Below are 20,386 nucleotides of genomic sequence, written 5' to 3'. Positions count from 1 at the left end.
GCGACTGATTTGATTTCGTTGGGACATTTTTTTTGGGGCCCTACGAATGCCAATTGATGAATTTTTTTGGGGTCCCTTATTCCGGTAGTCATGGCAACCATTTGTGTCTCTCGCTTTTTCCGACAAATTCTTTGGGACAACTGTGACATCTATTGATTGCTACGAGAGTGGTCTACAGGGTCTCACTTATCAAACAACGTACGAAAAGTTAGGCCTTCTAAGATCCGAACAAAAGTGAAAAAATACGAATTATAATTATTTCACAAAACTGAACCGCTTGGAGAGCTTTGATATCGCGAATATCTGAAGTACCTATATTAAAACTGTTTGATTCCAATAGACGAAATTACTTCTGTCATATGTAACATAATTACTCATAAGTATGCCACTGTACCTTTATTCCATTCAAAAATCTTCACTAACGGTTTGTTTCACCATGAACCAGTAAAAATGTGGACTACGTTAGATTTTAACCTTTTTATTCATCCTAGTAATTATGGGAGACACGCTATTGGTTACTGAGATATGTATTTAAGCCAATGGAAAACCTCTAAATTGAAATTTATAAATTTGATCGGTTTGTGCTGATGAAGTTAAATAATAAGTTGTTTAGAAAAAGAAAAGGTTGGGGAAAATGACCAATACGGTTCGATTCAGTAACTTCAGTGATCGTTTTCCGAAAATGGAACAAGTCGTCGAAGTGGGATATTCCACCAGCGTTATTAAAACCCATACCAAGCTTAGAATTAGGAGTTAGGCCTAGGCTTAAAAGAATCCGCAAAGACTCCAACCAGAAAAGCTCAACCTGAATTTCAACTATTTTTTCCAATAAACCTGCTTCTTTTATTTGACAATGCAAATTTATTTTAGAAACTGAGTCTCCGAAAACTTTATTAATTTGCATATTAATTGCATTAACAGCGCTTGAAAATACATTGTAGTTCATTTTAGCTCCTAAGCCTTGGTTGTTCAAACCAGCATAATCGGCATTTGAGATTCGATGACGTCAAATATAACATCAAATATTACGTAGGGTACGGATGACGTCATATCTGTGAAACAAACCGTTAGTGAAGAAATAGAGCTAGTGGCATACTTATGAGTAATTATGTTACATATGCTTCTGTGGATAAACCATACGATAAAGACTTTATTTAAGATGAAGAATTAGGACATGGTATTAAATATTTACCTTTACTCTTTCCAGAAAAAGTTAAATAAATTAAGTTAAATATATATTTTAGAAATAGAGTTTGCGGAACAGAAAAATCAACTGCCAAATTTTCGATTATTCATAAAAATTTCGGTTAACTGTTTATTTATGGATATTTTTGCGGTTATAAAACAATTTGATATGCAAAAAAATAAGTTTTTTTCCGGATAACTTTCGGTTATGGATAAAAATAAATAAAACGGATATTTCTAATCCAAACCACGAGTTCTATTCAGTGTTTTCATATGGATTTCAACAATAAAGAGCAACCGAAATTTTCACCAGACGTATCAGAAACAAGCAGCTGTTCCAACAGAAATTCTGGAAAGCACTCGACAACAATAACAAGGTCCTTTTACTGATATAAAATTAGCCGAACAATAGATTAACTACAATAGCCACCTATTGTGGCAATCGCAAAATTAAAATAAACAAGTCCCATTCGAGCTAAAAGTGCCAAATTTGGTTAAATTGGAAACGAGGACAACTCCCTTATTCTCCCGCATATCGTCTATTTTAAATAAAACGTCAGAGACGCTAGAGTGAAGACCAAGAAAAGAATGGCTACATCAACATTAAACCAACAGGAAGACGAGGAAGAGGAGAGACTGGAAACGAACACGGAAAACCAATTGGAGTGATCACGCTTCGGCAACTTGGGAGACGCTTCCTCCTTCTCCCGTGAGAGGTCGCTAGTGGCGGTGGGCGGAGGGAGAAAGAGAGATTTCGGGACGTCCCATCAAGCGCTTTGATGCACCCTCCCGAATTCCGCATCCATTATGCAGACTCAACACTCACTCTTTTTCGCAACTTTTCCAGTTTTTTTTTACCATTCTTGCACTCTTCCCTACCGACGCCGCATTTGCTTATCTGTATACCCCGATGGAAACCCCGGTTACCTATAGTCTAACCTCGAGACCAGCTGACAGAATGAACTAAGTTCAAACTTGGTAAAGTTTACACGCGTCATTACGGTGTAAGGTTTATTCGCTTATCCCGTACCTTCTCCCACTGCTCCCACTGCTCGCCCTAATAAATGCTAGTTTTCGAAGCAAAAGAATAGAGAATGGGATAAAAAAGAGTACAAAGTCGGAGAGGAAATGTGTCCGCTTGGAACGAATCTCCCTCCTTCGGACGACTTTATTCCTTAAAGCCAATTCTTTTCTTATTTTTTTCGCCAAAAGTTACCGCGCGAAAAATAGGCGCTCTTTTATACGCGTACATGTACGTACATGATACGAGCGGCTGTGGAGAAAAGCGACGGTTACGCTAGGGCGCCGAATGTCGTTGGATTTTCGCCATCGCTCCGAGCGACACCTAGCGGAGGAAGTACGCGGGAAAGAGCTAAACGCGTTACTGTCTTCGTCCACCTCACCCTTTAAGAAGGAAAGAACGACTTGGAGGATAAAAAAAATCCTGACTCGGAAAAGCCTGGCGTGTCGCATTGGCAAAACGGAAGAGCCACTTGTTCCAGTTTGGAAACCTAGATGGCGCCTTTTAATCTACGCAACCAAAATTTGTGACTGATGACGTAAAAATTAGTTAAAAGGGATTAATGTAATCAAACATTTATGTATTTTTACTTAAGGGAAATGTTGGGACGATACGCTGGCGTTAGGGTTAAGTCTTAACCATCATCATATGTAACATAATTACTCATAAGTATGCCACTAGCTCTATTTCTTCACTAACGGTTTATTTCACTGATATTACGTCATTCGTACTCTACGTAATATTTGACGTCATATTTGATGTAATATTTGACGTCATCGAATCTCAAATGCCGATTATGTCATCGCAAAATTAGCTCTACGTCTGATAAATCGATGGCCATTATTTTAGTAAACAAACCTGTTTGAACAACCAAGGCTTAGTAGTTAAAATGAGATACAATATAGTGTCCAGTGCTGTTAATGCAATGAATTTGCAAATTAATAAATTTGCATTGTCAAATAAAAGAAGGCTAAGAAGTAGGTGTGTTGGAAAAAATAGTTGAAATTCAGGTTGAGCTTTTCTGGCGCATCTACAAGGTTGGAGTCTTTGCAGATTCTTTTGAGCCTAGGATAACTCTTCTAGGCTCGGTATAGGTTTTATAAACGCTGGTGGAATATCCCACTTCGACGACTTGTTCCATTTTCGGAAAGCGATCACTGAACCGTATTGGTCATTTCCCCCAACCTTTTATTTTTCTAAACTACTCATTATTTAACTTGATCCGCACAAACCGAGCGAGTTTATAAATTTGAATAAAGCTACATTGGGCTGACTAAAATTCCGACACAAAAAATTCCTTCTCAATTTAGAGGTTTTCCATTGGCTGAAATAAATATGTTAGTAGCCAAAATTACTAGGATGAATAAAAAGGTTAAAATCTAACGTAGTCCACCTTTTTACTGGTTCGTGGCGAAACAAACCGTTAGTGAAGATTTTTGAATGGAATAAAGGTACAGTGGCATACTTATGAGTAATTATGTTACATATGCTATCATAAGCAAAGGTCTACCATAGGGGCCCATGTTAACGGCGTTGTCCTGGAGATAAGTACATTTACGTACGACGATAGAGCAGTAGCGCCATTTTCGTTTTCAAAATTTCTAAATCTAAAATATTCTCTTACTTGGTAGAGCAGCCACGCTCGGGTTCATAAATGACACACAAAACGCGTCTAAATCTCAAATTTGAAAAATTAATACCTTCAGAAACAAGTTCTCTTATTTCTAAAATCCAGTTTTCGGTTCTGATGAATCATTTTGCAATGATAAGTGTTAATCTTAAGTTTGAAAGTGATAAAATTGTGAATAAGCGTTGGCTACGGTGCTAAGGGCTCTCGGTGGAGATTTCTTCCGCGAGGTTTTAAGTTTAAAAACGTTCGCTCGCGGCTTGTGCGCATTCATAATGCATTTCGCGAAAGTTATTTCAGAGATGCATAGTTGAGAAAATAACCACTAGGAGGTGCAGATTTTGAATAATAATAATAACGGGTATGTGATCGTCAAAAATTTGACCTAGACCTTTGCTTATGGGCACCTTCTGATAGGCTTATGATGTAAGACTTAACGAACCAATGAGATATGAGCCTGATTTAATTTTTTAGTCTTCGTGCGAAAGTTGAAAAAAAAGGGCTTCCACTGAAACAGAACGTATTTGGTCCACCATTGCACAAAAAATAAGGTACAACATTGGATCCTCTTCTAGTAAATATGCATACGATATTTTTGTGTAAAAATGGTTTTATAAAGAACGTTAAAGCGATCAATAATAGCGGTTTAATTGTGCAACATGTAAAGAGTTTTTGTTTACGGTTAGTTGTTAAAATTTGTAAAATTGAGAGAACTTTTGTTCAATAACAGTTTTTAAAGCGTTCATTGTCAGCTGTTTAAATTTTTTGGGTCTACGACACTAACAATGTAAGTCGGGAAGTTTTACGTTGGGTGATAATTCCGTGTAGGTAAATTGGTTGTACAATTTTTTGTTGGATTGGACAATAAGTTGGCCGTAGATTTGATGGTTGAGTAAATTTGTCGTGCCCGTTATTTCGGTGTACTTTAATTGAGAGAATGTGACAATTTGGTGGTGATAATACGGCGAACATGACAATTGAATGTGCGCGACAAATAGTTTTACGTCAATTTGGAGGATGCGACAATTTGGTAGGCGACTTTACGGCGAACGACAATATGGTGCTTGCGACAATTGCAACGAATGTTTCCGTTAACTTTAAAAAAGCTTATTTTTAATAAGAAATTTATAAATTATTGTAGACTTGTTCGTTTCTCAGGAAGCGTTATAGGCCCCAGGGATTGTAGTCTTATCTATTGTAATTGTATTGGTTATTTTTTTTGTAGGTGGTTGATTTTATTATTATTTGTAGTCTTAAATGATTTGCTTTTGGGGTTGGTTGGGTTGGTTGATTATTTATAGTGTCGGGCAATTTTTCGTATTATGGTTGTTTTTGATTGCGATTAGTTAATTAATTTGTAGTTGTTATTCATAGTATTGGTATACTTGATTGTTTGATTTTGATTTTAACTGTTTTTAATTTAATAGTCCAATATTATTATTCCAATGAACCTTGGCAAGTTAGCTTTAACGGGTTTATTTCTATCCCTTTAACCTTAATTTAAATAGCAGTGCTTGGCACAGCGAATCATCCGATATTTTCAACATAATAACAATAATTAAATAATTAAAATAGTATTTGTAGTAGTGGTAGAAAAATATCAACGGTGACTAGCTTAGATTGTGACCGATTCCTTCGGCCGTGGCATAAGCTCGTGGAAAAACCGTTACACAATTCGGTGTGCAAGACAAATAGTTGCTCATCAATTTGAGGTGCCTATATTATAATTTTGTGTCTGTCGTTTTTGTATTTAATAAAAAAACAATGTACTTTGAAGCCTCGAATTTTTTCGAAGAGGTTTTGTATTTTCCGGAAAAAAGAGTGTTAGTTTTTGAGGGCTTCGGTGAAATACGTGAAAACGGTAGCGTCAATAAAACCTATTGGCGATGTGAACAACGGGGAATTCGTTGGACTAGAGCACATTCCTTTGGAGTGCAAATTGTCACCAGATCCGAACATTCTTATTTACCAGATGCCACAAGAAGATAAGTATTAAGCGCGATGAAACAATCCAAAATTCAAGTTATGACAACTCAAGATTCAACCCAGAGAATAACTATTGGTCGTACGCACTATATCGTCGTTCAGCCAATTGTCGCATCCTCTCAATTGACGTAAAAATATTTGTCGCGCACATCCAATTGTCGTGTTCACCTTATTATCATCCACCAAATTGTCACATTATCTCAATTGACGTACACCGAAATGACACGTCAAATTTACGCAGCTGTCAAATCATCGGCCAGCTAATTATCCAACCCAACAAAAAAATCGTTCAACCAATTGTCTACCCCGAATTATCACCCAACGTAAAAATTTCCGACTAATTGTCGTCGACCCTAATGTTTTATAGGTTTATGGTTTGCTAATTTGCAGCAACGATTTAGCTCCTCTGCAGTTGCATTGTATTCCAAATAAAATTATGTACAGCGTACCCAAATCGTGAATAAGTAGAGAAACATTAAATATTTCGTTTAGTAATGCACGAGCTACAAACATTAAGCGCGAGAGATACTAGTTTATTGAATTGAACTACATATTGCCGATTAAATTATATTTCCTTAGACAATCTATAAACATATATAAAATGAAACGCTATCGTTTAAAGTTTTGATCATAAAATCATACAAAGAGTGAAATATGGATCTTAGGTTCCAATACTAGATGGGTTAAGCCACCACCCGAAAACGTGTAGGGGGAACTTGTAGGATTGTAGACGTACCTTTGCGTGTACAGCCTGCACCGTCTACAAGTTTTCTGGACATTTTCTGGTGCTGACTTAACTTCTATATTGATCAAGTTTCAGAAAACGAGGGAAATTTTTAAGAGTAGCCACAGATTAGATGGCGCCACTAAGTACTAGGGAGGGGGTTAATCTATTTTCGCCATTGGTTAATATGGTGAAAGGTCACGCTTTTCATTGCCCAATAGAGAAGAACGAGAGAGGGCAATAACCTTCCGCCCGCTATCGCCCTTTTATGGAAATAGCTTAAAACCCTAGTACTTACAAATTGTTAGTGGCGCCATCTCCAATATTGGAGTTATATTTGATGTTGAACATAGTTTCCTCACTTTTTTCTTAAAGTGTAAGTATAAATAAATAAATATATTAATAATAAAATATTACGGTCAAAATAGAAAAAATATTGTTACATTTTTAGGAGTGACTGTAATACAGGGTGGAAGCCTCAGCCGTGGTCCAGCTCCGGTACTTCTCCTAGTACACCAGAGTACTGCGGGTGGAACACTTCTACAGGCGCTGGAAGGCCAAAAAAGACCAATGGGATGATTGGAAGCCTCAGCCGTGGTCCAGCCTCGGTACTTTTCGTAGTCTAAAAATAGACCAATGGGAGAATTAGAAGCGCATCTTCCAAATGCTTTATTAGATAAAGATGCGCTTATAATTATCCCATTGGTCTATTTGTGGAATACCAGCGCCTGTAGAAGTGTTTGACCCGCAGCACTCTGGTGTACTAGGAGAAGTACCGAGGCTGGACCACGGCTGAGGCTTCCACCCTGTATTCTTGAGGTTGAAGTTTTTCGTTATTTATTTTAAGAAATACTTGTGAAAGTGTTGGTTTAGTAAAAAAATTACCACGCCTTTATAAATAATTTTTTTTAACAAATCCAAACTTCACCGCGAAATTTATTTTGATAGATATTATAATACTGTTGACTGTTTGTAGCGGAATATACAAACGTGATTGAAATTACGTTCGAATTAAACCTTAATCTAAAGCGGGAACTGCAGTACCTTCTCCGAAGCTTATAAACTGGAAATCGGGTTACACGCTCAACGTATTGGAGTGCCTGGAGCAAGCGAGAGCCACGCTTTCTAAGCGAAGATCAATAGCTCTTGGCACGAGTTCAAAACGAGAGAGTTCTCGAGCTACCACTGCAGTATTTTCCGTTACACAGTTTCATTCGAAATCATTTAGGAGCCACTTTTTACTCCCATATATATATATAGCACAACAGAGAGAAGCTAAATTGAGTTTTATTAATATTTTGATCTAACAAAACTTACCTTTGAAGATAAAGATATTTCTGAGAAATGTTTTTCGCTACATACAAACGAAGATTATTTTTCAAAAACAAACTATTAATTGGTCCATTAAAATACATCATTTAATATTGAGCGAGTCAAATGCTAAATAGAGTTATCCCGTAGAAAAAACATTTATACTTTAATGGAAAATATCTACGTTTAATAGCATTATAGATTTTGTAGTAAAGAAAACACAGACTTTGTTACTGGGATTATCAACAAAGAACAAAAGACGTAAGACTTTTATCAGTTGAAAAGAACAAAGTTGAAGTATACTATAATGGAAAAGGTCATGGCACCTCCAAAAGAAGCTCACGAACTATAAAAAATAAGTGAAAACCATTATTTTAATTAACCGCAGACATCGTAAAAATACGAAAATGCATTACTCAACTACCGCCCCTATCGCGAAAATTTAACAACGAAGAAATTAAAAAAATAAAACTAAAAACAGCGGTTTGCGACTAACAACGTTAAAAGTTTAGAAAAGGTGGTCACCTGATAATAGTATTAAAAGCGGTGAGAGAGTGATATCTGAGTGGGAGGAAGGTATACGTGAATCCCCCAAATAAAGTAGTTTCAAATCCTTCATCTTCGAACGTCGTGGCGAAAGCGGAGAACTAATAGGAGAGGATCTAACGCGAAGGCGCGGAAAGAAACGGCAAACTAAGCCGGGTTATTTATGAAGCGCCTTCTCTGACCTAAATTATACAAATTTGGAAAGAGCAAGCCACTGAATATTCAAGAAAGGTGCGGAGGGAGCTGAAATCTGCAATTCAAACGAAGAGCGGCCAACTATTACAATGATCGAAGCTCAGCCTCTTCAAAAACCTTTCGAGGAAAGCTTATTTTGGGGATTCTTGTAGACCATCGAGAAGCTACTGCTACTAAATTAATTACATTTTGAGCCGTTTCTTACCCTATTCACTCGCTTATAAATTAATAAAGTAGGAGAAAATCCCCGCCTTAAAAGAAATAAAACTTACATTTCCCCGACCAGACTAACGATAAAGGATTTTGTACTAGATTTATAACGCGACAAAGAAATACGTGCTTTTTCTCAAACTACAATAGAGCCCAGAACTTAATCCACCTGGTTGGAAAACATTTTGTTCTCGTTAGTTATGCAAAAACGTGATAGAGATTCTCCCTTTTGTTACATTCGCGAACAAAAATACAACCTTGGCCAGGAAGAAAAATATCGCTCCAAATAAAACAAGATGTCACGGACATTTAAGTACACGCAATCCCCCCGATATATTAATATATTTTAAATCTTAAATTTGCACAGACTTTTAATCTTTTTGTACATTTAATAAACTAAAGACAAATTTTATCGAAAAATTAACTTTTGAGTTACTTGGTTTTGGAAATAAGGTACTCTGAATGTATATTAGAGAAACGCGAACACCTTAATTTAAATTATTCTTTAGACAAACCGAATTTTTCGAGTTAGCTGGTTTTAGAAAGAAGTTAGCGAAACGCAAATACCTTAATTTAAATTAATCTTTAGACAAACCGAATTGTTTGAGTTACCTGGTTTTGGAAAGAAGTTAGCGAAACATGAACACCTTAATTTAAATTAATCTTTAGACAAACCGAATTTTTCGAGTTACCTGGTTTGGGAAAGAAGTTAGCGAAACGTGAACACTTTAATTTAAATAAATTTTTAAACAAACGAGTTTCCTGGAAATAAAGTAGTGAAACGCAAATGTTTTTTGGACCTAGATGGCGCCTGTATCAATTGGTACGAAATTCAAATATCACAATAGTGCCCACGCCGAAAACTTAGTTCAGAAATGATCAGAACTAAGTAATATAACTTTCAACCAAGTTAGTCTTAATGTAAAAAGTATGTAGATTTAAAGTTGAATATCGCCATATATCACTAAAATGGGCCCCGATCCCCAAAATTCATAACGGGCTACCGAGGGCATGATATTCCTTTAGTCTAATTCTTGGAGAGTTATGTAGAATACGGCGGTATCGGCATCGGCGGTATCGGCTACACTGTACGTGGACCCAGTACACACAAATCCCTTAGGATTGTGTGTAAAAACTAAGCAGTTTTCCGGATTAAGAAAGGCATTGTGACCCCTGCGCGTTGCACTTTACGTTGAACACCAAAGTGCGGCGGTTAGAACACTTCTACAGGCGTTTGTAAGTGAAAAATAGAAAACGCAATTTTGCTTCCCCATTAAAGGGAATGTGACTTGTACTGTGAAAAAACTAGCAAATTAGCAGCAAATTATGTTTATTTTTCTATAACAATAAAAATCTGAATATTCTAGCTTAATTAAAAAAAACATTGTAAGCCTTTGAAATACCTACTTCAAAACAATAATCGATATAAAACTTAATTTAAACAGAGTATTTTTTGAATAATAATAATAATAAAATGAAAGCCATACCATCCTTTAGCCGGGTGTATTGTGTTTAATTAGAACCGCGTAAAGAACACGCCACAATAGAAAAATAAAAATTAACTCTGTTAAAAAAAATCCAGTCACCGGCCTCAAATCGCGTTTCTTTTATTTTAGTTTTAAAGGACTTTTGTTGGTGATATAAAAGCGCCGAGAGAGACGTATTCCCCCAATACAGTCCACTGTACTTCCGACATATCCTTTAATTCCTTAAGCCTTTGTCCATTTTCTTTCATTAACGATTTGAAAAAAAAATATGGAGGAAACATTGTAGTGTCATTATCATTTTTTTTATAAGGTTTTCATTTATTTTTTTATTTTGTAATATTTTTATTCTCTTCGCTCTCTTTTGTTGAACTCCCTATCTAGGCTGTAAAGAAACTCTTAAAACAAAGGGTATGTGACTAGAATATATATTTTTGCACGCACTACCACCAACATCACCTTCTTGTACTACGGTCCTTTTATGGGTAAGGCTTTGTCGCCCAATTCAACGGTCTGTGAAGATAATCTACAGAGCTAATCATTAAACCACCTACGCCAAAAAGGACAACAGAATTGCGTGGCGCGCCGTAAAGACAAGCGCTGTTATTTTGTACACCACGCCATAGATGTCACTTTTTAGAAGTCTGGAAAGATTAGTCGAACAAAGTGGATACGATATAATTAGTTGGTGGCACACTTGCTAAATTTTATACCTCCGCTTTCGAGGTAAAATGGAGGCAAACCTAATACATTTATTATTATAGGTTATATCAAAAGTGACATAATTACCAAAAGTGTGTCAATCGGACCTATTTCTTAATGAATGTTACGAGCGAAATACAAGTTGGGAGGGGAGAAGGGAGAGTATGCCTTGGGGAGGGAAGGAAGTTAAAACCAACAAATAACGCCTCGTGGTGAGGAATGGAGGAACTAAGTAGCACTGGTCAAAGTTAGTGTATTTTTTGATTTTTCGTCGTTCTGTGGAGATGCTATGATATAATACCATAGACTAAAAAAAGATCCAGAAAGGCGACAATAAATAGTATTTTATGTGGTCGATCTCGAGTCGAGCATTCATTAAACCTTTAGCATACGAAAGTACAGGGATTGTCACACTTTTGGTAATTATGTCACTTTTGGTTATATCAATACTTAAGTCAAAGGTTAATCATCAAGTACATTTCATTTCTATAATTTTAAATATCTTAATCGCATTACGTAATTATTATATGTATATACCAGTGTTGATGATTAGCTTAGTCGGTCCAACTCTCAAATGCTAGTAAGATCTTTACTATTGATTATATATAGTAGCGTTCCAAGGATTAGAATGAGCCTCGATTGGGAGGGGTACTCTAAGGACCCGTCAAGAGCTCCCATCAATGTCAAATCACTGTCACGATATCTTGAATGGATTTAGTAATTGACGTCACGTTCGCAATTACCCGCGTATTATTTTCAAGAATTAGTAAAGCTACAATATCGTTCCTTCTTACAAAGGAGACTACCCGAGGTGGTTATCACCGATTTCGTTGAAACTCTGGGGTTAGGTAGACCTTATGGTAGTATGAAAATTACCAAAGGGAAAAGTTGCAATGTGCTTTAGTTTTCCCATGGCAACCGAAAATATTTTTGATCTCTCAAAACAAATAAAATCTCAATTTAAAAAAGCATGGGATTTTCTCGGTTTCACAGCGTACTTACTTACTTAAAAAAATTGAAAAAATTTTATTTTCAAAACTTACAAAAAAAATAAATTTTACCAAATTTTGGGTAAAATTTATTAAGGATTTTGGGTAAAATTGATCAATTTTGATTAAATTTTAACAAAATTTGGGTAACCGAGAAAATCCCATGCTTTTTTAAATGGAGAGGTCAAAAACATTTTGGGTTGCCAGAGGAAAACTAAAGCCCATTGCAACTTTTCCCTTTGGCAATTTTCATACTACCATAAGGTCTACTTAACGCCCGAGTTTCAACAAAATCGGTGATAACCACCTCGGGTAGTCTCCTTGTTAGTTACCAACAGTTTTACGCGCGATGGGAAAGCCTATAAGAGCCGGGTTGCGGACGAGGCGATCTTCATAAAGGGAGGGAGATCGAACGTGTCCGGAGAATATTTAAGCGGATTAGGCCTTAGTATGGTCGTTAACTTTCGCTTAATAGGGCTGACTTAATCCTTCTCTTAAAAATATACGCGCATTTTCTCAAAATTTCCGCGTGATAAGGGTACCCTTATCCTCCGCTTCCCAGCCGCGTCTTCGCCTAACGACAGAAACACTTCGCGTTCCACATTCATCAAAATGTCGAAAAGGTCGTTGGCGATGGCAACTTGTTAAGACAACTAGAAGCCGAGTTCCTTCCATCAAAATGCACTCTATGAATATATACAAAGGCTGGCTCTTTACGGCCCTCGTTACGGTTAATCAAACGATTTTAGCGCCATCCAGCGAAGTGAAGGGAAATATATCAAAGCTCGTAGTCGACGAGACGCGAATATAGTGGCCATCAAAATTACGGCCGAGTATCCGTCGATAGTGACACTCCTGATGAACAACCGCGTCTAAGATTTAAGGTTGTCCAGCGCGCCAAGAACACTCGGATAAAATAGCGCGGAGTTGGACGAATTCCTACGTAACCCAGATTGCGGAAATTGAAGAATTTGTTCGCGTTGTACTAAAGTGAATCGCTGTAGGACGCATTTTGTTCTTGAGTCAGTGACTTTTTCCCCACCTTCACTTGTCCGGAAAGAGAAGCGAAGATATATAGGTAAACCCGTTGCGGGGAAGGGGGTGTCTTTCAACCGCCACCGACGGTATCAATCAAAAAGGGAATGTCGCTTACCTAATAGAAATCCGTGTTTACTCCACTGAACCGCGCCAGCCAAGTTGCCGACCTGACATTGAAGGATGACGGTTTGCCCTTCGACGACCTCGACGTCCGTGGGGCGCACCACGAAGTACTGCTGCGGAGGAAGGGAAGGAGAGATTGTCTCTCCCTCGACGGACGACGAAGACGAAGCCGCCGCCACCGAGGTCCCTTGATTGGTCACTTCATCCGCCACGATTTCCTCCTGGTCCGAGCCTTGTTCGTCCGACGCTGGATGGTTGGCTCCAGCGCCACCCACGGATCCGCTCCTGCCGACCTCGTTGCGCCGATCTTGTACCGGATGGACAGTGGTCGATATCCCTGGACACCGAAAAAACGGAGAAAAAGAGAAAAGAAACATTGCTTAGACCTAATGTCCACTCGTATCCGCTTTATTTTTACTTCGGCGGATCATCTACTCGGAGCAAAGTCAGCGGCGGAGTCGAGATTGCCGACTTTACTCGATACCGGCCTTCCGCCAACGAATTATCTAGCCACCATTAGCGTACGGCTTACGAGAAAAGGGTAGGGAACTGAAGGGTGTTATTAATGACCCAAGGAGGTCAAAGGTCAAATCTTAATATACAAATACCAGTATAGCGTGCCGAATTCCACCTCCCATCGTGACACCGCGCGCCTTACGAGGTTGGCTAACCGACCCTGATAATGTTTACACAGAGTCCGGACGAATATTTTTTTCGCGTGGTACTTAAGCCTTTCAACGGCGGTTCCTTTAAACGCGTTCGTCCCCTCCCTTCGCGCTACTGCCCCTTTTTATATATCATCAACGGTTCCTGACTAGTTTAGACCGAGGCGCAACATCGGGGTCCACTAATACGTCATGTTTCGCTTCGTCGTCTAGAGAAACTTGGAAATGTGCCAATGGACTTCTCCCATTTCTTCAATTTAGGGGAGGGATCGTCTTTCGAGACAATCACTAACCACTTTGTAAAATGATCGTTTGAATTTTCTTTATCCGCTGGTTTTCAACAAAGTGGATGCCTCGCGGAAAATAAAGTGAAGGAATAGAAATTTCATCTCGGTATAAACGTAAGCCTTGTCGATAGTCTTGGTCGATAATTCAAAATAAGGGTCGAAAAAGCCGACGACCAGTTCATGAAAATATTCTGTTCTTTAATTTCGGCAAAAAAAAGTAGCTGCGTTGTCAGATTATTTTATTTGAAATACAGGGTGTTTCGAAAGGTGATACAAAAATTTGAAGGAGTTGTAGTGGGTGAGTTGAGAAGTATGCCTGTTTTTTTTTCCCATTTTCCTACGATGAGTTAAAAGAGCGCCAGAGAGTTTCAAAGTGTGGCCTACTAGCCCCTGTTAGTAGGCTGCAGCAAGAGCAAAACCAAGCAGCAGGGAAATGCGAACATTAAGGTTTGGGTTCGTGTTATAGGTAAAAAGGGACTTTGTAAACAAATCGAGGTAACCAGAGTAAAATAAGTTAACTTAAATAGTATTTAAAGTCCCTGCTGCTTGGTTTCCCACTTGTTGCAGCCTACTTTAAGGGGCTAGTAGGCCACACTTAGAAGCTCTCTAGCGCTCTTTTAACTCATCGTAGGAAAATGGGCAAAAAACAGGCATACTTCTCAACTCACCCCCTACAAATCCTTAAAATTTTTGCATAACCTTTTGAAACACCCTGCACCCCGAAAAGGATAAACTTTAGTTTTACAGTCAAATTTGGAGTAGAAAATAAAATTTTTGAGTCTAGTACTATTAAAATACTAAATATTATTCTAAAACATATGGCAAATCTCCTGAAAGCTACAACAGTTTCAATTCCTCTTGTATATATATTTTTTAGCCTGTAAGAAGGCGGGAAGTGGGTAAAGGAGAGCGAGGTGCTAAAAAAGCTTCCGATCGGTCAATGGGCGTACCGGAGAAAGGTCATTCTCCGCCATACCCATGGCAACGAAAACATTTTAGAAAAATGCGGGATTTTTAAAAGCAAAGCCGAATTTAAGAATCTGGCTTTCTATCCGGCGCCAAAATCGATTCTGCGGTAAGCGCCAAACGGCTCCCGTCTCGACGAATGAAGATAAGCCTCTCCCGCTTTTACGAATATTTTTAAAATATGCTAAAAAATTCATAGATTATGCTATTTCTTAAATGGCAAATTTTATCCGCCAAAATATTTATATATTATGTTATTTTTTAAATGGCATTTAATTACACTATTAGGTGCATACTTTTCGCCTGCTCTGGGATTTCGGAGTAGGTTAAGAAGAGTAACGCTATGACGTCGTTTTACTCAAATTCTGTGGTGACGAATAGCTCAAGTCAGGGCAAGAACGTTTTCACAAAATGGCCGCCTGTATCCATTTTAGCAGATAAATTCTGGATAATCAGACGATTTTATCAGTTTACTCTATTTACAACTCTTTTTAAGATGGAATAAAAAGTGTAGCCCCAATATTCTGACCTTGACGAATAGTTCACGGTTTAGAGTCATTATCTCCACTAGAACAAGCGAATAGTATGATGCGTTTGTAGACGACGGATATAAGCCTTCGTGACTGAGCTGGAACTACATCGCAGTATTAAATAAACTTATACACGTACCATGCGTAAACCAATAGAAAAATAGACTGGTAAAAGCGACTTATTAAAAGGCTTAACTAGGTTCACACGGTGAAAACTTTATATTGATTTGTCAAAGGCTTAACTTTGTGTTACACGTTAATTATTTCTGCCCTTTTAATGAATCTAAAGTAATAAAAAATGAAACTTAAAATATATAAAATCTAAATTTAAAATTAATATAATAAAAATAAAACTAAAAATGTATAAAATCTAAATTTAAAATTATTGTAATAAAAAAAACTAAAAATATATAAAATCTAAATTTAAAATTATTGTAATAAAAAAATAAAAATATGCATAAAACCTAAATTTAAAATTAATATAATAAAAATAAACTAAAAATATATATAAAATCTAAATTTAAAATTAATATTATCAAAAAATAAAACTAAAAATATATATAAAATCTAAATTTAAAATTAATATTATCAAAAAAATAAAACTAAAAATATGTGAAATATAAATACATATAGAATTTAAAAGAATTAAAAATATATTTAATATATAGTAGGAGAATATATAAACTAACTTTGCCATATGGTTGAAACATGTCTATTTCGGAAATCAGTGGGTGAAAAATCCCTCCCCTTATCCTCGGAATACTTTATTTCCCTTCGGAGTGGGACGTAGGGGGAAGTGGGTCATCACAAGATAAGTAGAAATTAATTTTCACCCATATAATTATATTCGAATTAGCATATAGCTCATACAGAATTTTACAAAGAAGTCGAAGATTTAGGTGAGTCAAATTTTGAGGGTTAGACAAGAAAGGGCCTGATTTTCCCCTTCAAGCTAACGAAAACTTTAATTTCGTGAACTGACTAAAATTACTTTGGCAAAGTTTCACCCCTATTCGCCAAACTTTCGTCCATCCGTGAGAATATTTAAAATACACTAAAATGTAAAAAGATACCTTTTCCTAGACATCATAAAATAAAGTCTTCCTAGACAGTTTTGAATAAGAGCAATATTACGAAACATTTCCTCTCCAAGTAGCCGAAGATTTAAAGCTGAACGGGGAAATCTATCGGTACTCATTTAAATACATGAATATTTCATCCAACAGGCCATGTTAGAAGAAAGACCCGCGAAAATATAAAATCACGCTATATAACTTGACGAATTTCTATATATAGACCTAAGCGTATTGCAACTAAGAATAAAACGTCTTATAAAAGTTGCATAGGCGCCGTTAAAACCATTTAGGATGAATTGAAAAAGGAAAAAATGTACGAACTAAGAGTTATATATAATAAAAAATGATCGTCATTTGCTCTACAATTTTCCCACCCTAAAATTTAACAAGTCTCCATTATGGATAATGATTTTTAGGTCTTTCCCATATCCGGTAACTATGTTTGGCCGTCAGAAAAAAAATGGTAGAAAAAAATTTTCTTCGACAAATAAAACTTTTAAACTTACGCTCGGCAGGGAAAAAATCTTTTGACGAAGGGGGTACGGAAATGTCTTTCGAGAAAAATATATATAAAAGAAAGGTTTAAAAAAATAAAGATGTAAAAATAAAAGGCGGGGGGGGGGGGATGGAATAGAACCAAATAGAAGATGTCCGAAGTGATCGAGTACTCTCGAGTATATATATTTTTCGTTTCTTTTTTTACCGGTTCTTACAATTTTCCGAAGAAAGCTTTGGCCCTTACGTTCGTTATTTATCCACAAAGAAACCGTACAGTGGACGAAAAGAAGTTATAGCGTAAAAACCCTTACTTTAGCGCATTGAGAGAAAGCTTCCTTTATTTATTTTTTTGTAAGCTGGGTTGTAGCGTGGGATGAAATCGTCGTATTTTAAAACAAACTTGGAAGGGCTTCACCAGATTGCAAGCTTCAACGTTTTCGAGGTACGACTCGATCTAAAACGGAGTTTCTTCACTTTTAGCCCAGGATATAGCGCGAACCTAGTATCAATTGTATTAAGATGATATGGGAGTTTTAGCAAAGGTCGTGACGGTTGTCGAAAAACAAGAAGATTTGGCGCCTACATTTCCGTGTGGAAGTAGATCATGTTTTTGTTTACAGAAGAGATCTAAACAAAAACGTTATTTTTATAAAGTTTGAATTTTGATTCTATTCTGTTTGGATCAAATTGGGATCAAGTTAAATTTCATACATTGTAATTAGATTAAATATAACAAATTTTGGACGGTAGACTTCGATCACATTTTGGACTGTAGATTTCGATCAAATTTTGGACTGTAGATTTCGATCAAATTTTGGACTGTGGATTTCGATCAAATTTTGGACTGCAGATTTCGATCAAATTTTGGACTGTGGATTTCGATCAAATTTTGGACTGTAGATTTCGATCAAATTTTGGACTGTAGATTTCGATCAAATTTTGGACTGTGGATTTCGATCAAATTTTGGAGGGTGGATTTCGATCAAATTTTGGACTGTAGATTTCGATCAAATTTTGGACTGTGGATTTCGATCAAATTTTGAACTGTAGATTTCGATCAAATTTTGGACTGTAGATTTCGATCAAATTTTGGACTGTGGATTTCGATCAAATTTAGATCCGCCTAATTTTCGATATAAATTGGAATGAAATTTGATCCAACGTTTTCGTAAAGGATTTGTTTAAATAAATTTCAAATATTTTATATTTTGTAAAGATTAGATTCATTGTGTTACCGTGTATGATCGACTATGTATTAGAAAAAAAACTATAGCAGTAACCGAAATTTTTCTGCTTCTTCCGCAAGTTCCAGTTGTATTGTTAAGATACGTAACCCATCAAAATGTCGGATAACAAAAATATTCGATAATTAACGTTTACTAAACGTATCAAAAAAACGTAATCGTTGAACTGGTTAATTAACAACCGAAAGAGGTAAAAATCTAACAAAAACTGTAACAATTCTCCTGATACACGATCGGGTGTATAAATCGAAAACATTGTTGACAGTAGCCGAACAAAAGTTCTTAGTTTAAATAAAAATTTCGTTTAAAAAGTTCTAAACTTTCCCACACGTCCGCGTACGCGTCGGTAGATACGTGCTAAACTTCCGCAATATCTTTAAAATCTAGCTACGGTTGTGCAATCCACGAGAGGCGACTCGAACTTCCAAAGAATATTTTGAAAGGAACGAAACCATTACGAAATAGTTGCTTACTTTTAAATTCTTCCTTGCCGAAGAAAAACGCGCGAGGTGGAGGCGAAGAAACGGCAAGAAAAAGATTATAAATATCTAAAAACGAAAAAGAGAAACGGCATTTTCGCGCGGGCCAAGTTTTCCGCGAGGGAGTCCATCTCGGAGGATGGAAAGAGAGCCCGAAACAGCGTAAAGAGCGGAGAAAAAGCCTCTTAAAACGGTGGCGAGTTTGTCCAACTTAGTGGAGGCGTCGTCACGGCTTGTTTGGCTTGAGTAATGGAACCACACACGAGCCCGCAGTTTCCATTCTCGCGATACAACTACCCTACAAAAACCTCGCGGGTGGATCTTTCAAAATAACGACGGACATAATGGTATCGGCGCCAGATGGAATCGATTTTCCACCAAATTGGACGGATTTAGTTTTAGCGGTTTTAGGCGAAATATAGCATTTTTTTAAAAAACATTCTTGATATTTTAATTTTAAGTACAAAATGCATCAGTTAAAATTAAAATATTATCATTAAAAATACTTAGTTCTAACTGGTTTTAGTTTTACGTTTTTTCATACTTAGGGTGAAATATTAAAATTTTAAAATTTTCGTACTAAAATATTTTCTCAATTTTTTCAAAATATTTTAATTTTAAATTCAAAACCTTTCGATTCAATTTAAATTTCTTTGCGGTGTCAATTTTAGGTTTTATTAATGTTTAGTGTAAGCACAAGTGGATAAGAAACATAAGTATGGCACTGAATGAATTCGGTTAATGATAGTCTGTCGTGGAGTGATTGTGAAATAGGAAGTTTCCGAACAGGAAACTCGTCTCTTCCTACTGTTTCCGTCGGCAAGATAGTTGTCTAGTTTGATGGCGAGAAATACGAGCGTACACGCGTTTAGATTTGAAATTCGAAAATAACTAATAGTTATTTTTATCTTCCGATTCAATAATTCATCATTATTTTCCAAAAGTAAGCGTTATTAACACTCTTGAAAGCATTTTAATTTTCAATAGGCCTTGGCTGGTCCCTCGAAAAGGCTGACGGCCGACCGTCGCCGATTTTACGGGCTTCCTTCAGATACTAGGAGCAGTTCGCGAAGAGTTGTCAGTCCGTGGGTACGTAATGTCTTACGTTGTCATTGACGAAACAGACTATCATTAAAAATTTGCATTGGGTAAATAGGAAGTGCACACTTATTTTTCTTATCCACTTATGGTGTGAGAAACAAAAACGTATAGGAATATTTCAATTTCAATTACGCATTGTAACCAGGCCACCTGAATTAATGGCTTTGAAAGTCGCTAGATGACTCAGGTCTTAGGTATTAGCCTAGCTGATTTATTAAATCCTGCGCTTAAATTGAAATGAATATTGTAGCTAGTGCTCGGCATTCGATTAATTTTTATCCATGAATAAAATAAGCTCGGCGATTTTTTAATAATATTTATTTAAATAACCAATAGTTGAATAAAAATTATAAAATGTGTAAATAATTGAAAGTGAATAAGCCTATTATTTAAATAAAA

General features: G+C 36.6%; 1 protein-coding gene across 1 annotated transcript in view; it reads right to left on the bottom strand.

Moving 5' to 3' along the window:
• LOC149940894 (nephrin-like) overlaps positions 1 to 20,386 on the bottom strand; it is a 207,764-nt gene that overhangs the window by 143,761 nt on the left and 43,617 nt on the right. The window contains exon 2 of the mRNA XM_090179386.1: positions 13,134 to 13,478. Coding sequence (XP_090035512.1) covers positions 13,134 to 13,478 — 345 coding nt within the window. The remainder of the gene's footprint in view (positions 1 to 13,133; positions 13,479 to 20,386) is intronic.

This window comes from Leiobunum rupestre, chromosome 6 (genome assembly GCF_980474605.1).
Source record: "Leiobunum rupestre chromosome 6, qqLeiRupe1.1.hap1, whole genome shotgun sequence".
Lineage (NCBI taxonomy): Eukaryota > Metazoa > Arthropoda > Arachnida > Opiliones > Sclerosomatidae > Leiobunum > Leiobunum rupestre.
The sequence above is the reverse complement of the archived record's forward strand: the minus strand, read 5'-3'. Positions and strand labels throughout refer to the sequence as shown.